The sequence below is a fragment of the Euprymna scolopes genome, chromosome 38 (assembly GCF_053919585.1).
Source record: "Euprymna scolopes isolate OS-2025 chromosome 38, ASM5391958v1, whole genome shotgun sequence".
Taxonomy (NCBI): Eukaryota; Metazoa; Mollusca; class Cephalopoda; order Sepiida; family Sepiolidae; genus Euprymna; species Euprymna scolopes.
Window position 1 is genome coordinate 29152671 of NC_136519.1, and position 27058 is coordinate 29179728.

Below are 27058 nucleotides of genomic sequence, written 5' to 3' on the forward strand. Positions count from 1 at the left end.
GGGGGGGCAAATGATGGACTTAGTCATTTCTTTTTTTGCATGGTGCAGAACTAAAATTTACATATGTTTAGGCCTTGGTGACTTTTGGGGCTAAATGGATGGGGGGGCAAATGATGGACTTAGTCATTTCTTTTTTTGCATGGTGCAGAACTCAAATTTACATATGTTAAGGCCTTGGTGACTTTTGGGGCTAAATGGATGGGAGGGGCAAATGATGGACTTAGTCATTTCTTTTTTTGCATGGTGCAGAACTCAAATTTACATATGTTAAGGCCTTGGTGACTTTTGGGGCTAAATGGATGGGGGGGGCAAATTATGGACTTAGTCATTTCTTTTTTTGCATGGTGCAGAACTCAAATTTACATATGTTAAGGCCTTGGTGACTTTTGGGGCTAAATGGATGGGAGGGGCAAATGATGGACTTAGTCATTTCTTTTTTTGCATGGTGCAGAACTCAAATTTACATATGTTAAGGCCTTGGTGACTTTTGGGGCTAAATGGATGGGGGGGGGCAAATGATGGACTTAGTCATTTCTTTTTTTGCATGGTGCAGAACTCAAATTTACATATGTTAAGGCCTTGGTGACTTTTGGGGCTAAATGGATGGGGGGGGGCAAATGATGGACTTAGTCATTTCTTTTTTTGCATGGTGCAGAACTCAAATTTACATATGTTAAGGCCTTGGTGACTTTTGGGGCTAAATGGATGGGGGGGGGGCAAATGATGGACTTAGTCATTTCTTTTTTTGCATGGTGCAGAACTCAAATTTACATATGTTAAGGCCTTGGTGACTTTTGGGGCTAAATGGATGGGAGGGGCAAATGATGGACTTATTCATTTCTTTTTTTGCATGGTGCAGAACTCAAATTTACATATGTTAAGGCCTTGGTGACTTTTGGGGCTAAATGGATGGGGGGGGGGCAAATTATGGACTTAGTCATTTCTTTTTTTGCATGGTGCAGAACTCAAATTTACATATGTTAAGGCCTTGGTGACTTTTGGGGCTAAATGGATGGGGGGGGCAAATGATGGACTTAGTCATTTCTTTTTTTGCATGGTGCAGAACTCAAATTTACATATGTTAAGGCCTTGGTGACTTTTGGGGCTAAATGGATGGGGGGGGGGGCAAATGATGGACTTAGTCATTTCTTTTTTTGCATGGTGCAGAACTCAAATTTACATATGTTAAGGCCTTGGTGACTTTTGGGGCTAAATGGATGGGAGGGGCAAATGATGGACTTAGTCATTTCTTTTTTTGCATGGTGCAGAACTCAAATTTACATATGTTAAGGCCTTGGTGACTTTTGGGGCTAAATGGATGGGGGGGGGCAAATGATGGACTTAGTCATTTCTTTTTTTGCATGGTGCAGAACTCAAATTTACATATGTTAAGGCCTTGGTGACTTTTGGGGCTAAATGGATGGGGGGGGGGCAAATGATGGACTTAGTCATTTCTTTTTTTGCATGGTGCAGAACTCAAATTTACATATGTTAAGGCCTTGGTGACTTTTGGGGCTAAATGGATGGGAGGGGCAAATGATGGACTTAGTCATTTCTTTTTTTGCATGGTGCAGAACTCAAATTTACATATGTTAAGGCCTTGGTGACTTTTGGGGCTAAATGGATGGGGGAGGGCAAATGATGGACAGTCATTTCTTTTTTTGCATGGTGCAGAACTCAAATTTACATATGTTAAGGCCTTGGTGACTTTTGGGGCTAAATGGATGGGGGGGGGGCAAATGATGGACTTAGTCATTTCTTTTTTTGCATGGTGCAGAACTCAAATTTACATATGTTAAGGCCTTGGTGACTTTTGGGGCTAAATGGATGGGGGGGGGGCAAATGATGGACTTAGTCATTTCTTTTTTTGCATGGTGCAGAACTCAAATTTACATATGTTAAGGCCTTGGTGACTTTTGGGGCTAAATGGATGGGGGGGGGGGCAAATGATGGACTTAGTCATTTCTTTTTTTGCATGGTGCAGAACTCAAATTTACATATGTTAAGGCCTTGGTGACTTTTGGGGCTAAATGGATGGGGGGGGGGCAAATGATGGACTTAGTCATTCCTTTTTTTGCATGGTGCAGAACTCAAATTTACATATGTTAAGGCCTTGGTGACTTTTGGGGCTAAATGGATGGGAGGGGCAAATGATGGACTTAGTCATTTCTTTTTTTGCATGGTGCAGAACTCAAATTTACATATGTTAAGGCCTTGGTGACTTTTGGGGCTAAATGGATGGGGGGGGGCAAATGATGGACTTAGTCATTTCTTTTTTTGCATGGTGCAGAACTCAAATTTACATATGTTAAGGCCTTGGTGACTTTTGGGGCTAAATGGATGGGGGGGGGCAAATGATGGACTTAGTCATTTCTTTTTTTGCATGGTGCAGAACTCAAATTTACATATGTTAAGGCCTTGGTGACTTTTGGGGCTAAATGGATGGGGGGGGGCAAATGATGGACTTAGTCATTTCTTTTTTTGCATGGTGCAGAACTCAAATTTACATATGTTAAGGCCTTGGTGACTTTTGGGGCTAAATGGATGGGGGGGGGCAAATGATGGACTTAGTCATTTCTTTTTTTGCATGGTGCAGAACTCAAATTTACATATGTTAAGGCCTTGGTGACTTTTGGGGCTAAATGGATGGGGGGGCAAATGATGGACTTAGTCATTTCTTTTTTTGCATGGTGCAGAACTCAAATTTACATATGTTAAGGCCTTGGTGACTTTTGGGGCTAAATGGATGGGGGGGGGCAAATGATGGACTTAGTCATTTCTTTTTTTGCATGGTACAGAACTCAAATTTACATATGTTAAGGCCTTGGTGACTTTTGGGGCTAAATGGATGGGGGGGGCAAATGATGGACTTAGTCATTTCTTTTTTTGCATGGTGCAGAACTCAAATTTACATATGTTAAGGCCTTGGTGACTTTTGGGGCTAAATGGATGGGGGGGGGCAAATGATGGACTTAGTCATTTCTTTTTTTGCATGGTGCAGAACTCAAATTTACATATGTTAAGGCCTTGGTGACTTTTGGAGCTAAATGGATGGGGGGGGGCAAATGATGGACTTAGTCATTTCTTTTTTTGCATGGTGCAGAACTCAAATTTACATATGCTAAGGCCTTGGTGACTTTTGGGGCTAAATGGATGGGGGGGGGCAAATGATGGACTTAGTCATTTCTTTTTTTGCATGGTGCAGAACTCAAATTTACATATGTTAAGGCCTTGGTGACTTTTGGGGCTAAATGGATGGGGGGGCAAATGATGGACTTAGTCATTTCTTTTTTTGCATGGTACAGAACTCAAATTTACATATGTTAAGGCCTTGGTGACTTTTGGGGCTAAATTGATGGGAGGGGCAAATGATGGACTTAGTCATTTCTTTTTTTGCATGGTGCAGAACTCAAATTTACATATGTTAAGGCCTTGGTGACTTTTGGGGCTAAATGGATGGGGGGGCAAATGATGGACTTAGTCATTTCTTTTTTTGCATGGTGTAGAACTCAAATTTACATATGCTAAGGCCTTGGTGACTTTTGGGGCTAAATGGATGGGGGGGGGCAAATGATGGACTTAGTCATTTCTTTTTTTGCATGGTGCAGAACTAAAATTTACATATGTTTAGGCCTTGGTGACTTTTGGGGCTAAATGGATGGGGGGGCAAATGATGGACTTAGTCATTTCTTTTTTTGCATGGTGCAGAACTCAAATTTACATATGTTAAGGCCTTGGTGACTTTTGGGGCTAAATGGATGGGAGGGGCAAATGATGGACTTAGTCATTTCTTTTTTTGCATGGTGCAGAACTCAAATTTACATATGTTAAGGCCTTGGTGACTTTTGGGGCTAAATGGATGGGGGGGGCAAATGATGGACTTAGTAATTTCTTTTTTTGCATGGTGCAGAACTCAAATTTACATATGTTAAGGCCTTGGTGACTTTTGGGGCTAAATGGATGGGAGGGGCAAATGATGGACTTAGTCATTTCTTTTTTTGCATGGTGCAGAACTCAAATTTACATATGTTAAGGCCTTGGTGACTTTTGGGGCTAAATGGATGGGGGGGGGCAAATGATGGACTTAGTCATTTCTTTTTTTGCATGGTGCAGAACTCAAATTTACATATGTTAAGGCCTTGGTGACTTTTGGGGCTAAATGGATGGGGGGGGGGCAAATGATGGACTTAGTCATTTCTTTTTTTGCATGGTGCAGAACTCAAATTTACATATGTTAAGGCCTTGGTGACTTTTGGGGCTAAATGGATGGGGGGGGGGCAAATGATGGACTTAGTCATTTCTTTTTTTGCATGGTGCAGAACTCAAATTTACATATGTTAAGGCCTTGGTGACTTTTGGGGCTAAATGGATGGGAGGGGCAAATGATGGACTTAGTCATTTCTTTTTTTGCATGGTGCAGAACTCAAATTTACATATGTTAAGGCCTTGGTGACTTTTGGGGCTAAATGGATGGGGGGGGGCAAATTATGGACTTAGTCATTTCTTTTTTTGCATGGTGCAGAACTCAAATTTACATATGTTAAGGCCTTGGTGACTTTTGGGGCTAAATGGATGGGGGGGGGGCAAATGATGGACAGTCATTTCTTTTTTTGCATGGTGCAGAACTCAAATTTACATATGTTTAGGCCTTGGTGACTTTTGGGGCTAAATGGATGGGGGGGGGCAAATGATGGACTTAGTCATTTCTTTTTTTGCATGGTGCAGAACTCAAATTTACATATGTTAAGGCCTTGGTGACTTTTGGGGCTAAATGGATGGGAGGGGCAAATGATGGACTTAGTCATTTCTTTTTTTGCATGGTGCAGAACTCAAATTTACATATGTTAAGGCCTTGGTGACTTTTGGGGCTAAATGGATGGGGGGGGCAAATGATGGACTTAGTCATTTCTTTTTTTGCATGGTGCAGAACTCAAATTTACATATGTTAAGGCCTTGGTGACTTTTGGGGCTAAATGGATGGGGGGGGGGGGCAAATGATGGACTTAGTCATTTCTTTTTTTGCATGGTGCAGAACTCAAATTTACATATGTTAAGGCCTTGGTGACTTTTGGGGCTAAATGGATGGGAGGGGCAAATGATGGACTTAGTCATTTCTTTTTTTGCATGGTGCAGAACTCAAATTTACATATGTTAAGGCCTTGGTGACTTTTGGGGCTAAATGGATGGGGGGGGCAAATGATGGACTTAGTCATTTCTTTTTTTGCATGGTGCAGAACTCAAATTTACATATGTTAAGGCCTTGGTGACTTTTGGGGCTAAATGGATGGGGGGGGCAAATGATGGACTTAGTCATTTCTTTTTTTGCATGGTGCAGAACTCAAATTTACATATGTTAAGGCCTTGGTGACTTTTGGGGCTAAATGGATGGGAGGGGCAAATGATGGACTTAGTCATTTCTTTTTTTGCATGGTGCAGAACTCAAATTTACATATGTTAAGGCCTTGGTGACTTTTGGGGTTAAATGGAGGGGGGGGGCAAATGATGGACTTAGTCATTTCTTTTTTTGCATGGTGCAGAACTCAAATTTACATATGTTAAGGCCTTGGTGACTTTTGGGGCTAAATGGATGGGGGGGGGCAAATGATGGACTTAGTCATTTCTTTTTTTGCATGGTGCAGAACTAAAATTTACATATGTTTAGGCCTTGGTGACTTTTGGGGCTAAATGGATGGGGGGGCAAATGATGGACTTAGTCATTTCTTTTTTTGCATGGTGCAGAACTCAAATTTACATATGTTAAGGCCTTGGTGACTTTTGGGGCTAAATGGATGGGAGGGGCAAATGATGGACTTAGTCATTTCTTTTTTTGCATGGTGCAGAACTCAAATTTACATATGTTAAGGCCTTGGTGACTTTTGGGGCTAAATGGATGGGGGGGGGGGCAAATGATGGACTTAGTCATTTCTTTTTTTGCATGGTGCAGAACTCAAATTTACATATGTTAAGGCCTTGGTGACTTTTGGGGCTAAATGGATGGGAGGGGCAAATGATGGACTTAGTCATTTCTTTTTTTGCATGGTGCAGAACTCAAATTTACATATGTTAAGGCCTTGGTGACTTTTGGGGCTAAATGGATGGGAGGGGCAAATGATGGACTTAGTCATTTCTTTTTTTGCATGGTGCAGAACTCAAATTTACATATGTTAAGGCCTTGGTGACTTTTGGGGCTAAATGGATGGGGGGGGGCAAATGATGGACTTAGTCATTTCTTTTTTTGCATGGTGCAGAACTCAAATTTACATATGTTAAGGCCTTGGTGACTTTTGGGGCTAAATGGATGGGGGGGGGGCAAATGATGGACTTAGTCATTTCTTTTTTTGCATGGTGCAGAACTCAAATTTACATATGTTAAGGCCTTGGTGACTTTTGGGGCTAAATGGATGGGAGGGGCAAATGATGGACTTAGTCATTTCTTTTTTTGCATGGTGCAGAACTCAAATTTACATATGTTAAGGCCTTGGTGACTTTTGGGGCTAAATGGATGGGGGGGGGCAAATGATGGACTTAGTCATTTCTTTTTTTGCATGGTGCAGAACTCAAATTTACATATGTTAAGGCCTTGGTGACTTTTGGGGCTAAATGGATGGGGGGGGGGGCAAATGATCGACTTAGTCATTTTTTTTTTTGCATAGTGCAGAACTCAAATTTACATATGTTAAGGCCTAAAACTGCACCGTTTGTTCATTTTCACTAGGATTTGACGCCCCCTGGGGACTTTTGGGGCTAAATGGAGGCTGACAAATACTGAACTTAGTCATTTTTTTATTAGCTTGTTCACTGTGCACTCACGGGGACCATGCATGATTCACTTGTTTTTATCTAGTTGTTCAATTAGTGATTTGCATGTGCTCTTTGAGATTCACACATGATATGTCTATTATTGGTTTGTCCTACATGATCTTCCCCATAACTTTTATTTTTTAGCTTTACTGTTTTTTTTTTTCAAATTTTTTTTTTTTTTCAATTTTGACCCCAAACAAGGCACAGTGCCACTTTGAAGTAGGGGACTACTATCGGGGACATAAATTGCAGGGATACTATAAAGGAAGATGAGCAGCAAGATATCTGTTCACATTACACTTGAACTTCTGCATGTCAGTACAGTTGGGGAAGCAGAATCCCGGAAGGTAGTTCCACAATCTAGCAGTTCTGGGAAAGAAACTACTGGAGTAGAAGGCTTTCTTACACATAGGGATCTCTACTGTGTAGAGGTGGGATTTTGCTGATTGTCAAGTTTGTTGGGGGTATTTACATCGAGGGGGTACAAGTGTTTGCAGTTCGTCAGAGCATTCATCATTAAAATACTTGTAGAACAGGCAGAGGGATGCAACATTTCGTTGATGGGACAGAGGCTGAAGCTTAGATGACAGTTCAGTACCTATCAGGTTGGCGACTCTCTTTTGAACCTTGTCTAGGGGCAATAGACTAGTGGCAGATGCACCATCCCAAATATGACAACAATACTCCATACATGGGCGAATTGTGGCCTTATAGAGGTATAGGATACTTTCGGGCGTAAGTAGCTTTCTAGCACGATAGAGAGAGCTCTCCTTCTTCACAGCGGCCTTGGCAATGCTCTTTGCCCTTTGATCTGCTCTACTTAAACAGCGCAGCGTGGGTAGGTTTTGTTTATATCAAGACAAGTGTGCATCCTTGACATCAAGACGAGTATGCATCCTTGACATTCAGTCCATCTGATATCATTTTTAAGTATGACCTTGCATCTGTTAGCTTGGGATGTGTTTCTGTGTGACCCCCACATGGCTCCACCAACAAGCTGCCGTTGTTCATCTTATCTTCTTATGGCCGTATCATCATTTTCTCTGCTGGCGACTGTCGATGAGGGTGTCGATGAGGATGCACAAATAGAAAAATAAAACAAAACACGACATGAAAAACACAGACGCAAATGCTTTACACACACACACACACACACACAAACATATATATATATATATATATATATATATATATATATATATATATAAAATAAAACAATCATACAACTAGCAATAATAATAATAATAATAATGAGAATAATAATATTTCTTCTAACAGCCATTCTAATACTAACAACACTCATTATCCCCTCCAAAATAGTCCTCATACAATCATTGTCCCACAATTTGTTGAACACTATGAACAAAATTCAAACTATTTAACTAATACAAATCAGCAAATTAATATTAATACCAGACCTCGAGCTTTTAATAAAGTACATACATATATCGGCGCTACTTCAACATTAATTAAGAAAAGAATATCAAACCACATTACTTCTTTTAACAACCATAATTCTAATAATAACCAAGGAACTTCTCTAATCACTTTAATTAAAAAACTTAACTCTAACAATACCCCCTTCTCAATCAAATGGACTATCATAAAAAAGTTAAGTCTTATACTCCAGGCTCTAAGTCATGTCGCCTCTGCACAACCGAAGCTATAACTATAATTACTTCCCCTCAAAGTAACAATATAATAAATTCTAAAAACGAACTGATTTTCTGTAAACATAAGTCCAAATTTAATTATGGTAATTTTGAAATTACACAGTTATTACTTTAACCTTCCAGATAGATATATAATTCTTCTTTAACATTATCGTTTTTTTCTACATATTTTCTTAATACTTTATAACTTTATAATCCTTTATTTTACTTCTTTATTTCTTCTTTATTTGGCCGGTTTTCTATCTGCAAATTCCGTCTTAGTCTTAATATTGCTATCTACCCACACATCTATATCCTGCATGTATATTTAGTTATATTTTACTATATGCATTTACTTACATACTTACTTGCTTTATCCTGAATTTGCAGATACCGGCCATCCTCTCCCCTTAAAAAAATTTATTTTTTTAATTTTATATTTTATTATTTATTTATTTACTTATTATCTATCTTCTATTTTTTATTTATTTATTAATTAATTTATTTATTTTTTCCATTTAGTGTCTTTTAACAACCTTTGCTGATATTTTCTTAAGTAATATCCTGTACATTTCAGTTGACCTATTTTTTTTTTGCCCTATATTTTTTTCGCGCCTTTTAACATCCTTTTTGTCTGGGTCATTTGGACATTTGTTTTTCTATCTTATATTTAATTCTATCACCATTTAATTTTTTTCCCTCTTCTTCCCTGATCTTTCTTATTTACATTATGTCTCGCCAGTCGCATGAAAAGCATATCTGATTTTTCTTTTATTAATATTATTGGGTTTTTCTCCTTTTCTTTTCTTTGTACATATTTGTGAATTATTCCATGGATTTCGGCCTTTTGGATTATTTTGGACCATCTTCCAATTACGTGATTTCCTTGGATTTTACTTGTGCAAATGGAAACTCAATTAACTTTCTTGGAGTAATATTTTTGGATTATACCGTCATTGGATTATTTACCTTCCACCAAATTATCCATTCACATGTAATCACCTTTTCTTCACCATATACCCTCTGCTCCACTTTTTATTATCAAGTAAGATCTTTGACTTACTTGTTTCATCAAATACTTTTGTATGAAAAAACCGATCCCGCATTTTGCTAATTCCTACCCTCTGATGAGAAGGAAAGTATTTCTTTGAAACTTCGCAGAATTAGGACTATTCACTTATCAAGTGTTTCCTTTTCAGATTAAATGGTTTTAATTCTTTTTCAAAGTGTTTTTTAACATGTTTTATTAACTGTTTTCTCTTATATATATATATATATATGTATATATATATATATATATATATATATATATATATATATATATCGGTTGGAATCTGGTTGGTTGGTTGTTTTTGTTTTACGGCATATCCACCCTTTTCAGGTTATTTAATGCCGAATCCAAAGATTTTGAAGTAAAATTTTTTAATAGAGCATATTTGTTTTTTTCAAGTCGGTTTCTATTTAACCCATAGTTGGGACTCTAACAGGTACTACCAGTCTGGGTCAGAGTGAATCTGGGAGCAATGGCAATTAAAGAGTGGCTCCACACTCCCCAAAGCTTGCAAGCTGGAGCGTCACCATCGGATATAGTTTACGGTGATATCCAGGACCAGGTTGGAATCTGGGTGTGTATGAAACTGCCCTTCACACGCCGAAGTCCACATTTATATCTACTGTCAAGGTTGTGTCCGTCAATTAGTTAATTAATTCATCTCTGTTTGTTCAATGGCTCTCAATCTGGTCCAAATTATGATCCGTCTTAAGTGGTGTTCAAACTCCAACTGTCCACTTCAGAGTTCAAGCCTCAACTAAGTAAACATATGACTGAGCCCCCCCCCTGTCAAGTGTCGTTCATATTGTTCGATCCTTAGTTAATTGTTATTCGTCAAATCCTAATTTAAACGTTACTTTTATTTCTTCATGCGTTAAGAACAAATTCATATCCATTGTCTTTTTATTACTCGCTCAACCTACTTCCTTTATCTTTTGTCATCTATCCTTTATCATTTCCCTACCGCTCCAGCACTCAACGACCTCAACCGAACATAGTCTCACATCTGCACAATTCTAGGTGATCTACACTCCCAGGCATTGCCTTCTTACATTTTGAGAAAGAGACTTTTGAGTAACTTTCAAAGAATCAATACTCATCTGCTAATCCACATTGCCCACTCTCTATAAAGTCCATATAGTAGTAGACTAACTCTTTTCCAAAGAAGGAAGGCAAGGCCTTGGAAGGTTCTTTTTCTTTTCTTTTTTTTTTTTACTTGGGCGATATGTGTATGCGTGTAAGAGGGGGGGGGGTCACCACTTATCAAAATTCGGAGGCCACTCTAAGATAGCTTTGGTAAGGGTTGACTATTTAAGAGGACAGCTCAACAAAAACTTATTCATATTAGATTAAAAAAATTACCATGATATAGTCAGCCTGGAAGCAGCCCGACGGGATTGTGTTCCACAGACGGACAGTTCTAGGAAGGAAAATTTTATAGGGGCAATCTCCATACCAATGCATCTGATTTTTTTTTTTTTTTTTTTTTTTTTGTACTAGGTGAGGGGAACATTACTTATCAAGGCCCGGAAGCCATTCTAGGATAAAGGTTGTGCTAGGTAAATGTTGAGACAACATGATCAGTTTTGGTGGAATTGGGTGGGGCTACATTATTTAAGAGGATGACTCAACAAGAACTTATTTACATTAGACTTGAAGATGACCATGCTATAGTCATCCGGGAAGCATTTTCAGATATTTATTTATAGTGTTTGGTTTGGTTGTTTTGTAAAGGAAAGTTGTTGAAAATTGTTTTTATTTCTGATTTTGCAGAACATGACCAAGTATCGCAAAAAGGAAAGGGAGGGGGGAATAATAATAATATCAGTATTTGGTGCATTTAAGGTTATGAAACCAGTATCTTCAGACAGCCTAATCTTGAAGCACCAACCGGACGTAGAGAGTATTGATATAATAGATATATACATAACAGAAGAGAAACATTGCATACTTGTTACTCTCTTTGCTTTGTTGCCCTACTTTTTGTGGCTTAACTGCATGAATTTTGAATGACACTGTTGTTAGCGGTTGGTTGTGTGGAAAGAAACACATAAATATTCTATTTCCTTAGCTGCGCGTCTTTCACCTGTTTGGGCATGTCCTCTCATAAAGACGTGTCTATCCTGCATATAAAAACGTGTCTAAAGCGGACAGCTCATTCGAGTGGAAATGACCATTTGATAATGGTGCAGTGTAGGTGACATGGCACAATCATGTTGACCCGCCAGTTCTCGCCAGATCACCGAAGTTAAGCAACGTTGAGCCTGGCCAGTACCAGATAGGTGACTATTTGAGAAGGCTAGGTGCTGTATGTACTGCGCCGAGTCATAGAAATTTCCAGGTTGGTATATGGGGGCGTGTTTAACTCACTGGTTTAACTTTATTATTTTATCATGATTATTGATTGCGCAGGAATCAATAAAAATAAAGTTTAAAAAAACACAAACTGTACAAATTTTATTTTTCGCTTTGTGTTAATCTTTGTTTATATACAACTTTACAAACTAAATAATCAATTGTTTAGTAATATCCATGCAAACAATAGTACTGAAAAAAAAAAAAAAACAGTTTAATGAGTACCATAATAACGTTATCTATCTATCTATCTATCTATCTATCTATCTACATATATATATATATATATATATATATATATATATATATATATATATATATATATATATACCGAGTGGCTTCTGGGGCTTGATAAGTGGTGACCTCCACGTAAGAAAAAAAAAAAAGAAGGCATTTGGACGATGTCAGAACATCGTTTATTCATTACCCACAAAGCAGCAGCCGTAAAGCGTAATGGTGAGAAGCCTTCACTGTCATTTGGGCGGTCGGGTTTCGATCTTGGCTTGAGGCAGTTGCCTGTCTAGCCGCACTGATGAGCTGTGAAACAGCGAAACAGTACTGTATGTGAATGATTATATATATATATATATGTAATTTATAAAATATATATGGCGATTAAGCTACACTGAATATTCTGCGTTTCATCCAACTATAGGATTCGTCAGGCTTATGCGCGAATTCTGTCGTTGCTTCTTGTTTTTATACATGTTGAGGATTACTAGCTGGCCAATCAGCTTTCTAGTATCCACCACGCCCCTTCCTATCAGCCAATGGGCATGCATTTTATCAAACAAAGGATCTGTTTTAGAGCTAGGTTAGTGGTTTTAGGTGGCCGTTCTCCTTTTTTTTTTCTTTTTTTTTTTTTTTTTAATTTTTTTTTATATATACATATAAATATACCTATGTGTACACAATAATGCACATATATATACATATATACATATATGTGTGTGATCGTTTATGTATATTCATGTTTATTTAACGAAATCCTCAACATATATAAAAACAAGAAGCAACAACAGAATTTGCGCATAAGCCTGACGAATCCTATAGTTGGATGAAACGCCGAATATTCAGTGTAGCTTAATCGCCATATATATTTTATAAATTACTAACTAGCTCTACCTACGTATTGAGCACTTTTGAAGTAAATACTTAAAGTTTACGCATAAATCTATACTTTCGTATATTAAATTTATGTGAATAAATGAAGTAGTTATATATATATGTATATATAATTTGAGGTTGCTATTTTTCAAAGGTAGGTAACCAGTGAAATATAACAAGGTCAATACAAGAATGCTCAATATGGAAGTAGAGCAAGTTACATTTTCAATTTGTCTTTACATCAGCAGTAATTTGTTGCTACACAGTCATGAGTATGTTTCGGTCTTCTAGTATTTAGTAACTAGAGACCTCTTCAGGAAACAACGCTTATTTTCAAAATACCATAATAACGTTATCTATCTATCTATCTATCTGCATATATATATATATATATATATATATATATATATATATATATTGTTTTAAAAATATAATTATCCTCCACTGACACATGTTTTGTCATTTACAACTTATCAGGTGACATCAGGCGACGAAACATGTGTCTGTGGATAAATATATTTTTAAAACAATATAATATATGCCGCTCCCTATATGGGGGTACCAAATTAGTTAAAGGCAATCACTGCATCAACTTTCTCTCGAATTTACTATAGTACTAATAATAATTTATTTTGTAAGGGATCATCAGTTATTTACCATAAAACACTGTTTCGGGAATTTATATATACACACACATACATATATGAAGCATAAGTGTATTTTATTTACCTCCTTTCTGGGGGAGACGCAAGATACAACTAAAATGATATTGAAAATGGGTGACTTTCTTTCTCGCTTATAGTGCACGATTTCCAGCCGCCAAAAGACTTGATTCTATTTCAACCGGAGAATTCGTCAAACAATCGAAACCGACGTTTACCCTCACATTTTCATACTTATTCTGTTTATAAAATATATTTATTTATTTTTATTTTTTGCATTTTCACCCACAAACACAGCACAGTACCACTTTGATATAGCAGACTATTATCTGGGATATAATTTGGAGGGATATTATGTAGGGAGTTGAGCAGCAAGATGTTTGTTTACATCACACTTGAACTTCTGCATGTCGGTCAAGAAAGCATGGACCCCAAAAGGGAATTCCAAAGTCTAGCAGTTCGAGGGAAGAAACTATTAGAATAGAAGGCTTTCTGGCATTTAGGGATCTCTACTGTGTAGGGGTGGGATTTATTTACTTGTCAGATTTGTCAGGGGTATTTACATTGAGAGGAGTACAAGTTCGTTGGAGCAGCTACCATTAAAATATGTGTAAAATAAGCAGAGGGATGCAACACTTCGTCAGTAGGGGAGAGGTTGAAGCCTAGCAGAGAGTGCGGGAATTACTAGGTTGGCGACTCTTTTGTAAACCTGTCTAAGAGTGAGAGATTGGTAGAAGATGTACCAGCCCAAAATGTGGCAACAATGCTCCATACATGGGCGAATGGTGGCCTTGTAGAGGTATGTGATACTTTCAGGCATAAGCACCTGCTTTATTATTGCTTATGTCTTACTATTTATGTGCGACATATTTAGATATGACAAATGTACGACCACACACCTTAGTGCAATCGCTGATTCTATATTCAAGCAATCTCTGTATATAAACAACAAAACAAAGTTAGTTTTAATATTGAGCCAAGACTAAACTTGTTTCCTTCAGTAATTACAAGAAACCTTCTCTGCCACCAATAACAATGGCCAATGACTCTTTATCTGAAAGTACATCTTTTAAACTCCTTGGTTTAACGTTCACAGGAAACATGAGTTGGAACTATTACATTGAAAGCCTTGCCAGGACCGCTGCGAGGAAGGTAGGCTCTCTCTACTGTGCTAGAAAACTACTAACACCTGAAAGTGTCCTGTACCTCTATAAGGCCACCATTCACCCATGTATGGAGTATTCTTGTCATGTTTGGGCTGGTGCATCTGCCACTAGTCTCTCGCTCCTAGACAAGGTTCAAAAGAGAGTCACCAATCTGATAGGTCTTGAACTATCATCTAAGCTCTAGCCTCTGTCCCATTGACGAAATGTTGCATCCCTCTGCCTGTTCTACAAGTATTTTAATGGTGAATGCTCTGACGAACTGTAGGCACTTGTGCTCCCACGATGTAAACACCCTCGACAAATCCGATAAGCAGCAAAATCCCACCCCTTCACAGTAGAGATCCCTAGATGTAAAAGAGCTTTCTACTCCAGTAGTTTCTTCCCCCAGAACTGCTAGACTTTGGAATTCCCTTCCAGATCCTTGCTTCCCCAACTGTACTGACATGCAGAAGTTTTAGTGTAACGTGAACCGACATCTTGCTGTCCAACTCCCTACATAGTACCCCAGTAGCTGTTGCACCTGATAGTAGCCTCCTACACAAAAGTGGCAATGTGCCTTGTTTGGGGTGAAAATGTAATAAAAAAAAATAAAAATAAAAAATAAATAAAAATTACATGAAATTGAGTTTATTTTTTGATAAACCTGAAAGGCATTTTTTTTTTTTTTTTTTTTTACACAGTGATCACCACTTATCAAGGCCCGGAAGCCACTCAGGGATAAGGGTTATTGCAAGTACATTACGTTAGTGTGGAGATTTGATGGAGTGTTTACTTAAGGGGGGGGGCGGTTCATTAGGAATTTGTTAACATTAGACTTGAAGACATCCAAGTTGTAGTCCGGAGGGAAGCAGGCAGACGGAACAGAGTTCCACAGGCGTGCAGTTCTAAGAAAGAAGCTTTGTTCATGGAATCCGCGTTTTGATTTAGGCACAGATATAGAGTGGGGGAAATTTTTCACAGTGGATTCAGCTAGATGGGTGTTTTTCGTGAAAGATTGGCGAGGGGGGACCAGGGCATCAGTTTATTATGCGTTGCCTGTGCTGCCCTCACCAGCGGGGTTGCTAAAGCATTTTTTGTAGGCCAGAGTGCACTACAGATAGTGCGATGGAACGGTTTTTTTTTGCGTTTGCCTTTTTAAAATTATTTCGCCTAAGTCTGGAAATAACAACAACAACAACAACAAAAAAACTTTATTTTTTTACAAAAAAAGATTTAAAAAAAAAAAAAAAACGTCATACCAATCTATTTAAATTAAAATCGATCGCTTCTTATTAAATATTTTTCCAGGCTTTAAAAAAATAATCGATAGTTTATATTTGGCAAATATTGGCTAAATATTGGACGAATACAGAAGCAGCAGAAGCAGCTATCAGGCCTGATCATATATTTGTGGTGCCTAAAAGTAAAGCCTCCTATTTTTTAGCACAAAAAGTTGAAGAGCTACGAAGACTGAAGTGGTACCATTAAATAAGCGACCTTTTGTCATCCAGAATCTAATTTTCTAAATAGTCACCACCATTCTCGATGCATTTTTATCCCGCATCTCTGCTTCTGATCTACGTCCATTACAGGGGTTACTTTTCTTAAAATCTCACATCGTCAATATCTGCAACAGAGAGATGAAACTTTTAGGTTGTCATGAATGCATAAATTCAGTTATCATTACTTATGTACCTTTTTATTCATCCAGTTTTGGCATTGCAGCTGGTGCAGGTGTCCAGGATTGTCAACACCAGGCAACGCCTTAAACCTGCTCTTCATGCAGACCAGTCCAAAAGGGTTGCATGCAGTCATATTGCTTATTATGCCCTCGTGCAAGATCTTCCACAGTCTACTGCACTTCCTAGTACCCAGGATATTCAGACATGTTACGGAGTTGATGCAAGAGGCGACATGCTGTACATGTCCAAACTATCTGAAAATACAAGAATAGAATTTGAAATCAATAATGCAGAACAACTTAAAACTTCTTGTATCATTTGGATGTAACTTCCGATATTCAGGTTTAGCGTGTTGAACACGGGAATCTTTCTGTCGAACTCAATGATCCACACAGAACTTCCAATAGAACACTTTGGGGTTAGCATGCTCTCGTTTCGTCAGCAATGACCAGGTTGAATCTTAATTAATTTGCAGTTGCATTCTTAGTATCGCCTACACTGAAGATTGAACCTTCAACCTCCATAAAACTGAATTTTGCTTAGTAATTCAGCTGTCACACCATGGACCCTTGCAAACAAATATTTGATCCTCATTTCAAAAAAAAAAAATAATAATATTCAGAAACTTAGACTTCTTGTTAAAACAATCATGCAAGTTTACAATCTAGTAGGGGAGGGGTGATCAGTTCTTCTCTCTACAATCCTTTTCTCATAGAAGAGATATTGCTAGTCTTAGTTATTTTCATGGGACGTGCTAAAATAGGTCACAATCTCTTGTTCCTTCTTGTAAAACATTTAAAAAATATATATCTTGCTTTAACTATTGTAAATAATTTTCCTGCGGTCCTAAAAATAAATAGAACTTTCATAAAAGCGCCATATAAAATTAAAGATACCTCCAAAGCACTACTAAAACTAAGCACATCCCATTTTCTTTGGAGAGAAATGGCAATTGTTAAGAAACAATAAATTAAATCCATCTTTCAATTTGCAAAAAAAAGAAAGAAAAAATGCTGACTCATTTCCTGGGCTGTATTTATGCATGATAACATTAAAAATCATGTTTAATTCTTGATAGCATTCAATGACACAAATGGTCATTCGATCAATAAAAAATGATTCTTTTTTTCTTAATTTTAGATATTTTTCCAGGATGTGTGTTTATAGGAGTTTGTTGTGTATTTTTCAAGTTTTAGCCAGACATACAAACGCACAGACAGCTGTCCTTTATATAATCCCTATATATAATAAAAGAGGTGCAGTTTTTCCCCTTTGGACCAAAATACTGTAGGTTTACAACATACAAATTTATTATGTCTACACCATTGGCCACTGCCTGATGTAACTTTACGAGAGCATTATATACGCATTTAGGCGTTATGCTAAGATCTTATGTTAGTTCCGAGGAGCGCCACAATCACAATCTCACCATCTATAGAGGAAGTAGTTTCTATTTCTCTCTCTACCTTTCCTGTTTTCCACCACTCCTACTTAACACCGCCACCATTCATACTTATTCCTACCTTGCTGGGTTTTCACCATTATTAATTTTTTACTTGACACGTACACTTACTATATCTTCCACATACTCCTACTTATAGATAACTAGCCTCAGTGCCCGGCCTTGCTCGGGTATTTGAATGGAGGCGTGTGTTGAGCAAAAAAAAAGGTGGTAATAAGCAAGCAGGCTCGAACCCATGACGCAAAGGGAGAAAAGAAAGTGGAAGAAAATCTGACGTCTTACCGCTGCTCCATGACACAACCGGAAGTTCGGAATGTTAAAATTAGGTAAAGTAAATCCAACCAATATGATGACTTGCAAAAATGGCTTGTAAAAAATCGACGCCTCCTTGTAGAAAACTGCCCAGTTGAGGGTAAAGGAATTAATGTTTTTGAACAATTTTTTTATATTTGTTGTCCGAGATATCAAGCTTCAAAATGATACTGATCTCATGAAAATCCGTCTCCTCTGTCGAAAGTTTTAGTCATACATACATACATACATACATACATACATACATACATTTAAACAGACAGGTGAGATTTATATTATAGATAAATTTCTCCTTTCCAAAATCTGCCCTTGCTGATTGGCCAATTCTATAATTTTTCTATTCACTTTTCCAACCTTTAAATGAACGATTCAAAACTTATAACCATGCTGCCATGTTTTTTCATACCCATTCATTACATTACGAACCTTATGCTCTACATTTTTCTGTTTATTTATGCCTATATTTACTTACTTAAGCCATATTTTCCTTTCTTACGAACTCGCCGATTACACTGACCAGCAAGTAATAGAGAGAGAGAAAGACAGAGAGAGAGAGAGAGAGAGAGAGAGAGAGAGAGAGAGAGAGAGAGGGGGGAACAGGGGGGAGGGAGAGAGGCATACAGTTAGAGACAGAGAAATTTAGAGAATTCTCCTCACTCCTGTCTTCATTGTCTTTATTTCTTACGAACTTGAGGATTACACCGACTATCGAGCGATAGAGAGAGAAACAGAGAGGGGAGTACGGGGGGGGAGACAGTTAGAGGTAGAGAATTACACAGAGAGAGATACAGAGAGAGAGAGAGAGATCAGCAATGTTACAATTTTATTTAGGTCACTCATTCAATCACGCATTATAAGGGTAAATTCTAAGGCAATTACAGTGACAAGTTACTGTGGCTCATTAGATAGCGCATTTGCTGTTTAGTGTTTTTTTTTTTACATGACGTGGTCTGTAGGTTCAAACTGCGCACATAAATTTCTTAATTTTTTTTCATTAACTGGAAAGAATTTAATAAGACTTGAAAATTTACGTGTTTTTTATTTTGTTGTTTGTTTTTTTTTGCATGATGTGGTCTGCAGTTTCAAACCCCACACGTAAATTTTTTTTTTTTCGTTAACTGGAAAGAAATTTATATAAAATGATTTTATAAAAGAAACAGTAGGTTCTCCAGAGTGCAATGTAGAATAACATATTTTGGACTAAGTTACTGCATGGAGGTTTGTGAAGCTTCCTTCCTGGCGATTTTACAGATTTCAATGACAATAAAAATATAGGAGTGTGAAATATTCGTTGATCATCATTCAATCCCTGGCAAAGTCGGGTCTCCTTGCTAGTTAATAAATAATTCTTTGTTTATTATTATCAAAATCTATCAATATTCTGATAGTTTATGACTATTGGAATATCCATGTCCAAATTGAACTATTATTTTCATGCCAGAAATAGTTTAATAAACAGAGTTACCCGGCTTTGCCCAGAGCCATAAACATATAAATAAATAGAAAATGTCAAACAGTGTTTAAGTTTCTACCCTCTCCATAAAAGAGAAATTTCCTTTTTAATGTGAAGATTGAAAAAATAAAAGTTAGGAGACCTTAAAAGCACTACTAAAAGCGATAAATAAATTAAAGATGCCTCCAGAGCACTACTTAAACTACCCCCTCCCATCTGTTTGTAGAGAAATGACATTAGGTAAGTAAACAAGTTCCCCTAAGTAATCCAATTTACCAAACTTACACTACTAACGATTACTTTGATATTTTCCCATTGACTACTGTACACTCTTTAACCTTTATCCTCGAGTGACCTCTGGGCCTTGATAAGTGGTGACCTCTACGTAAAAAAAAAAAAAAATAATAATAAATTAAATCCGTCTTTCCATGTGAAAAATATATGCTGACTCACTTCCTGGACTGTAAAATTAAAAATCCTGCTCAATTCTTGATAATATTCAATGATATAGATGGTCATTTGACTCGCAGATAATAAATCTTTTTTCTTTTTTTATTTTAGATATTATTTTTCTGGAGTTATGCAGATTAAAAAAAAATACCAACTTTGTAGGGGTTTGTTGTGTAGTTTTAAAAGGTTTAGCTAGGCATATAAACGCACAGACAACTGTTCTTTATATAATAGACTAGCCTAAACAAACAAATACGCATACATACATACATACATGCATTTAAACAGACAGGTGAGATTTATATTATAGATGAGTCACCAAAGTTCATAAGTGACATTAACATTTTTAACTTCAAACCATATCAAACTAGTTTATAGTATTAAATTTGGGGCTTGTCCAAAATTCCCCTTTATGAAAAAATAAAGATATAGAAAAATCCGCATGTGCACATGTCCGTGACGGAAAAAAATATCGTACGCCGAAAATCATGTAAATAGCTCAAAAAATTTAACTTTTATAAGTAATATCATTTTTAAGCAAATTTAAGGTTTTTTTTTTAGAACCCCATGCTAAAAATGGCTTTAAAATAATCTTGCAAATTTAAATTATTGGGAATTATTTCTCTTGTTCCTTCAGTCTGTTTTCAAGATGGTGTTGTGATATCCTTGCTGCTCGTTTAGACACAAAATCTGCTTTTCTTATTTTAAAAATAAAACTACTTTATCGATTTACGTGATATTGGGTGTATGATATTTTCGTTCCGTCATGGCTATGTACATCATATAGAATTTCTTTGATGCTTTGTTTTTTTCATAGAGGGGCCAGGGGGGGGGGGGCTATTCCGGATAAGCACCTCTGCAGCTCTAAATTATTTTAAAGAAATACATAAAGGGTTACAATCATAATGCAAGACTAAAAAATAAATAAATAAAATAAATAAATAAAAAGCAAAGCCTTCAGGATATAATAACATTTGTAGATTGAACAATTTTGTAATAGCTGAGTTATCTGCCCTTGCTACATTTCTGATGATTTGTTTCACAATGGCATTTTGATTGATCATGTGATCATGGCAAAGAAACTTGATTGGTCCACGGTAAATGACCTAAGCTCGAAATGAGATAGCTTAACTTGGGAGATCGACTCTCATCTGAGCCGTGACATCAATTAACCTTTTCCTCTTTCCTTCGGACCAGAGAATTACTGAACTATAAAATTAAACCCTCACTGCCAGCGATTTTGTTAGGGCTTCAAACCAAGGCAACATAATTTATCTGGTTTCTTAACAAAGGATTTTTAGACGCAGAGTCTGCCTTTGGTTTACTAGTTTTTGTTCTATGTTTTATGTGAGGTCTCCCACCCCTGAAAAAGCTTGAAGCATCTCCCAAGCGGGGTCAAAGGCTATTTGAATATCATTAGATGATGGTGGTGGTTGGGGAAAGGTCATTTCTTTTTTGTTATGTGTTCTTCAAAGAGACAAACATTGCTTCGAATGAATTAGAGTCCTTGGAAGAATACAAACAGTATTACTCATATTTGCAGGCTTGCCAGCAAATCAAAAAGAGGCTTAGTAACAAAGAAACGCAGTTTTCGTGCATCATCTTCGTGGAATGACAAACGACAAATTCTTACAAAAGAGTAAGATCATCTCACTAAAACGAAGAAAATCGGGTGTTTATTTAGAATTTGACATTAAAAAAGAATACAAACTACCTAAAGAGTAAAGTGCTTGATTAAAAATACAGAAAAATCTTTCCTATGTACTTACTCATCACAGAACAAAAACGTCATATTCCAAAAATCATGTAAATTGGTCAAGTATTTTTTTATATATATAAAAATCATTTTTTTTGTATTTTTTTTTTTTTTACCTTAGGTCCACCTCCACAATTTTCTTTAAAATGATGACTTTTAAAGGTTTTCAACTATGCTGAATAAGAAAATCTCATTTAAAGTTTGCAGAGATAAGTAGTTTTCGAGATATAAAGACCTGTATTATGCACTGTAATTCACTGGCCGCCATGTTTGTACGCACATGCGATAAACAAATCTACTTCTCTGTGACCGACACTGCCACCTAGCGGAAACAAATTCACTTTTATTTTTTTCACAACCGAGAAACTGGTAATGTGCATGCGTGTAAAATAAAACAATTACAACGTTTTCACTTGCTTCAGTAATTTCATGTTAAGAACGGCTTTCGGAATAACCCCTCCCCAACCTCCCCATGTTAAGAATGGCTTTTGGAATAAACACCCCAACCTCCCCATGTTAAGAATGCTAACAACGAATATTACAGCTAAATTTTGGGCAAATATTTTGTGGTGAGTGAAAAAAGTATTTGCCCAAAATTTAACTGTGATATTCGTTGTCAGCATACCCACCCGAAAATACTATTAAAAAAATTAAGCGTCGGTTACAGAAAAATGGATTTGTTTATTGCACGCATGTACAAACATGGCGGCCAGTGAATTACAGTGCATAATACAGGTCTTTATATCTCTAAAACTGCTTGTCTCTGCAAAATTTAAATGAGATTTCCGTATTCAGCATAGTCGAAAACATGATTAATCGCCATTTTAAAGAAAATTGTGGAGGTGAGGTGAACCTAATGTAAAAATTTACCATTTAAAAAATTTTTTTTTTTTTACAAATGTCAGCAATTTTAATAATAAATTGTATTCATAATCAGGCTTGTTTTGATCTCGATAGTTTGGATTGAGTTGTCTCCGTCTTCATTTATAAAATATGGTCGATCAAAAAATAATGTTTCAATGCATAATAGGATTTGATTTAATAGTAAAGGGCGATAACTCTGTTCAAATTGAAGAATATAATCACAGTTAAAATAAGTTATCACAAACGTATGCGGTTAAAAAGATAATCGATTAGTTACGAACTAGCTGTTTTTTTTTGGGGGGGGTTCGCTTGGTATTGCTTTGTAATATTCACTAATCTAAATACTTGGTTTTTATTTAAATTCGACTTGATCAAAGAAAAAAAGATAAAAAATAAAAAACTACAGAAAATTTTGGATGATATATGAACCTATCACAAAACAAAGATGTCATATTCCAAAATAATGTAAATTGGTCAAGTAGTTTTCTTCTTAACTAAAAGAAAAAAAAATCAAATTTTATTATGAAATGAAGCGTTTTCTTTAATCACAATAACTATTCAAATCATAATTTAAATTGTTTTGGACTATTAAAATAATTTCCAACTAGCGGAACCTATGGAAATTCCACAGGGGACTCATTCATATGTAATATATTAATGTTGACATTCTGTGGATGTTCAACTGTAATTGTGGATATTAAAACTGTAAATGGAGACTGATATTATTGTAGCGTTTTTGTTAAAACTGCAAAAGTATTTATCTAAGCTAGCAGGGATGCCCACCATAGCCCAGTCATAAAGTACGCTTAAATATGATATTTTAATTCTTGCAGATTGCGTATATATTATTACAGAGTTAATGTTTTTTAGATTTTTATATATTATAAAGTTGTGATTTCAAAAATAAATAAGTATATTCATATAACTTGGGTGCATCAGCTTGAATCGAAACCGAAACCAAAACTTTTCAAAAACATATTCATATATATATATATATATATATATATATATATATATATATATATATATATATATATATATATATATATATATATAAAGCGTGAGTTCCTTCAGCTATAATCGAAACCAAAACTAAAACTTATGAAGAATTCGTGGTAAAATTATTTATTACAAGAAATGGAAGTCCATCTATGATATAAATCTCACTTGTCTGTTTAAATGTGTGTGCGCCTGTCTGTATGTATGTATGTATGTATGTATGTATGTATGTATGTATGTCTGCTTAAAACTTTCGACAGAGGCGACGGATTTTCACGAGATTGGTAGCGTTTTGAAGCTAGATCCTTCAGACGAAAAATATCGAAAAATTAGCTAAAAACATTAATTCCTTCATCATAAAATGGGCACTTTTCTACAAGGAGAGGTCGCTTTTTTCACCAATATTTTCGAAAGTCATCCCCTTCTTTTCGATTGACTAGCCTTAATTTAAACCTACGTCACTTCCGGTTTGGCAATGGGTGCAACAGCTAAGGCATCACATTTTTTTTTTTCACATTCTTTTCCTGCTTCGTGGTACGTGTTCGAGCCTGCCTGCCTACTACCACTTTTTTTTTTTTGCTCAACACACACCTCCAAACATCCAGGCAACACCGGCCACCCAGGCTAGTTCATTTATATATCTATAAAAGTGAGAATATGTGTGTGTATGTGAGTGAGGACACTTCTCAATCTATATACTGAACGAATTTTTAATCTACAGACTTGAAAGTGGGTATGTAGGGTGTTCAGACACGTGGAAAAGTTTTTAATCAATTTTCACCCGGAAAAAGAGCTGCAAAGAGGTAAAAGTTTAAAAATTGGTATATGTGGGTCGTTATATTTTTATCTGTTTGTCAACTGCTTCACAAATGTGCATGCGTGAATTGTTCACACGACAGATACCTTATGTTAAGAATAAGTAGGTTTGAAAACACTTTTTAAAGATCGTTTCAAGTTGGCCTTATGGTTATCGTACTTGACTCACGGTTTTGGTTTCGATCTCAGCTCAAGAATATTTTTTTTTTTACTTACGAGAAGTGAATGGTGTAGAGAAAAAAAATTATGCTCGCATGTACATGTCTCAGTCCTTATATTAATTTAAATATAAAATTTATGCGTATTTTATGACCGGGCAACGCCGGGCGGCCAGCTAGTTTACTATAATTTGTCTTACATGCCATACGGCATTTATGTTTTAGTAAATGCTTGGAAATTGGGCTAGTGTTTGCAAGATGCTTTCTGGGGTTCACTTGTGATGTAGGCAATCATGATAAAGACTCAGACTGTCAAAACAAGCTATTGTTATCAAACACAACAAAACATTAAAGTAAAAAAAAACTTATTCGCAGAGGTTACATTCTTTGCTCCTCTTCCCAAAGAATAACAAACCAACCACGAATATTGGATGCACATATAAACGTTTGTTCATGAGATAATATATGGTTTTAAATGATACAACAAACAATTTCTAAAGACATTCTTACTCATTAATGCAGTAATAATGTAGTAATACGATATAATATAAAAAATATGATATAATACAATATATGATAATATATTATAATACAAAACAATATTTTCTGATATAATATAGTATAATAAAAAATATATTATAATACAAAATAATATTTTATGATATAATATAATATAATACAACAAAATATAATATAGTACAACATAAAATAATATAATACATTACAATATAATATCATATAATATAATACAATATAATACAATATAATATAATACAATATAATATAATATAATAAATATAAGTAGTATAATATAATATGAAACTATAAAATACAATATGATATAATATAATACAATATAATATAATACAATAAAATATATTAATACATAATGCAATATAATATAATACAATATATAACATAATACAATATATAATATTATATAATACAATATATAATAATATATAATACAATACAATATGATATAATACAATATGATATAATACAATATGATATAATACAATATGAAATAATACAATAAAATATAATACAATATGATGTAATACAATAAAATATAATACAATATAATACAATATAATATAATATAAAACAATATAATATGATATTTTATAATATAATAAAATATAATATAATATAATAGAATAAAATATAATACAATAAAATATAATATAATATAATACAATTCAATATAATACAATACAATATATAATCATACAATATAATAAAATATAATGTAATACAATATAATGTAATACAATATAATGCAATACAATATAATATAATACAATACAATATGATATAATAAAATATAATATAATACACTACAATACAATATAATACAATAAAATATAATACAATCTAATATATTATAATACTATATAATATAATATTATACAATATAATAAATATAATATGATATAATGCAATATAATATAATACAATATAATACAATATATAATATTACATAATAAAATATAATATAATACAATACAATATAATATAATGAAATATAATATGATATAATGCAATATAATATAACACATTATAATATGATATTATATAATACAATATAATACAATACACAATATAATATTATATAATACAATATAATATAATACAATACAATATAATATAATGCTATACAATACAATATAATAAAATACAATATAATATGATACAACACAATATTATATAACATAACAAATATAAAATAATACAATACAATATAATATAATACAATATAATATAATATAATACAATAATATAATACAATAATATAATACAATATAATATAACAAAATATAATATAATATAATACATTACAATATGATATAATAAAATTTAATATAATACAATATAATAAAATATAATACAATATAATACAATAAAATATAATACAATATAATACAATATAATATAATACAATACAGTATAATATAATACAATATTATGCAATACAATACAATAAAATACAATACAATATGATATAATAAAATATAATACCTTACAATGAAATATAATACAATATAATATAATACAATATAATTCAATATAATAATAATATAATATAAAACACTATAATATAATACAACATTATAAAATACAATACAATATAAGATAATGTAATACAAGATAATATAATACAAAATAATATAATACAATGCACTATAATATGATATGATACAATATCATACGGTATAATGTAATATAATATGATATAATATAATACAATACAATATAATACAATACAATATAATATTATATAATATAATATAATACAATACAATATAATATAATATAATACAATATAATAT

At 34.7% G+C, this 27058-nt stretch overlaps 1 protein-coding gene across 1 annotated transcript in view; it reads left to right on the plus strand.

Moving 5' to 3' along the window:
- The window catches only part of LOC145263255 (uncharacterized), a 46572-nt gene extending 29789 nt beyond the window's left edge, over positions 1-16783 (plus strand). Inside the window, exon 2 of the mRNA XM_080120339.1 lies at positions 16485-16783. Coding sequence (XP_079976465.1) covers positions 16485-16783 — 299 coding nt within the window. The remainder of the gene's footprint in view (positions 1-16484) is intronic.
- Positions 16784-27058: the final 10275 nt, after the last annotated feature.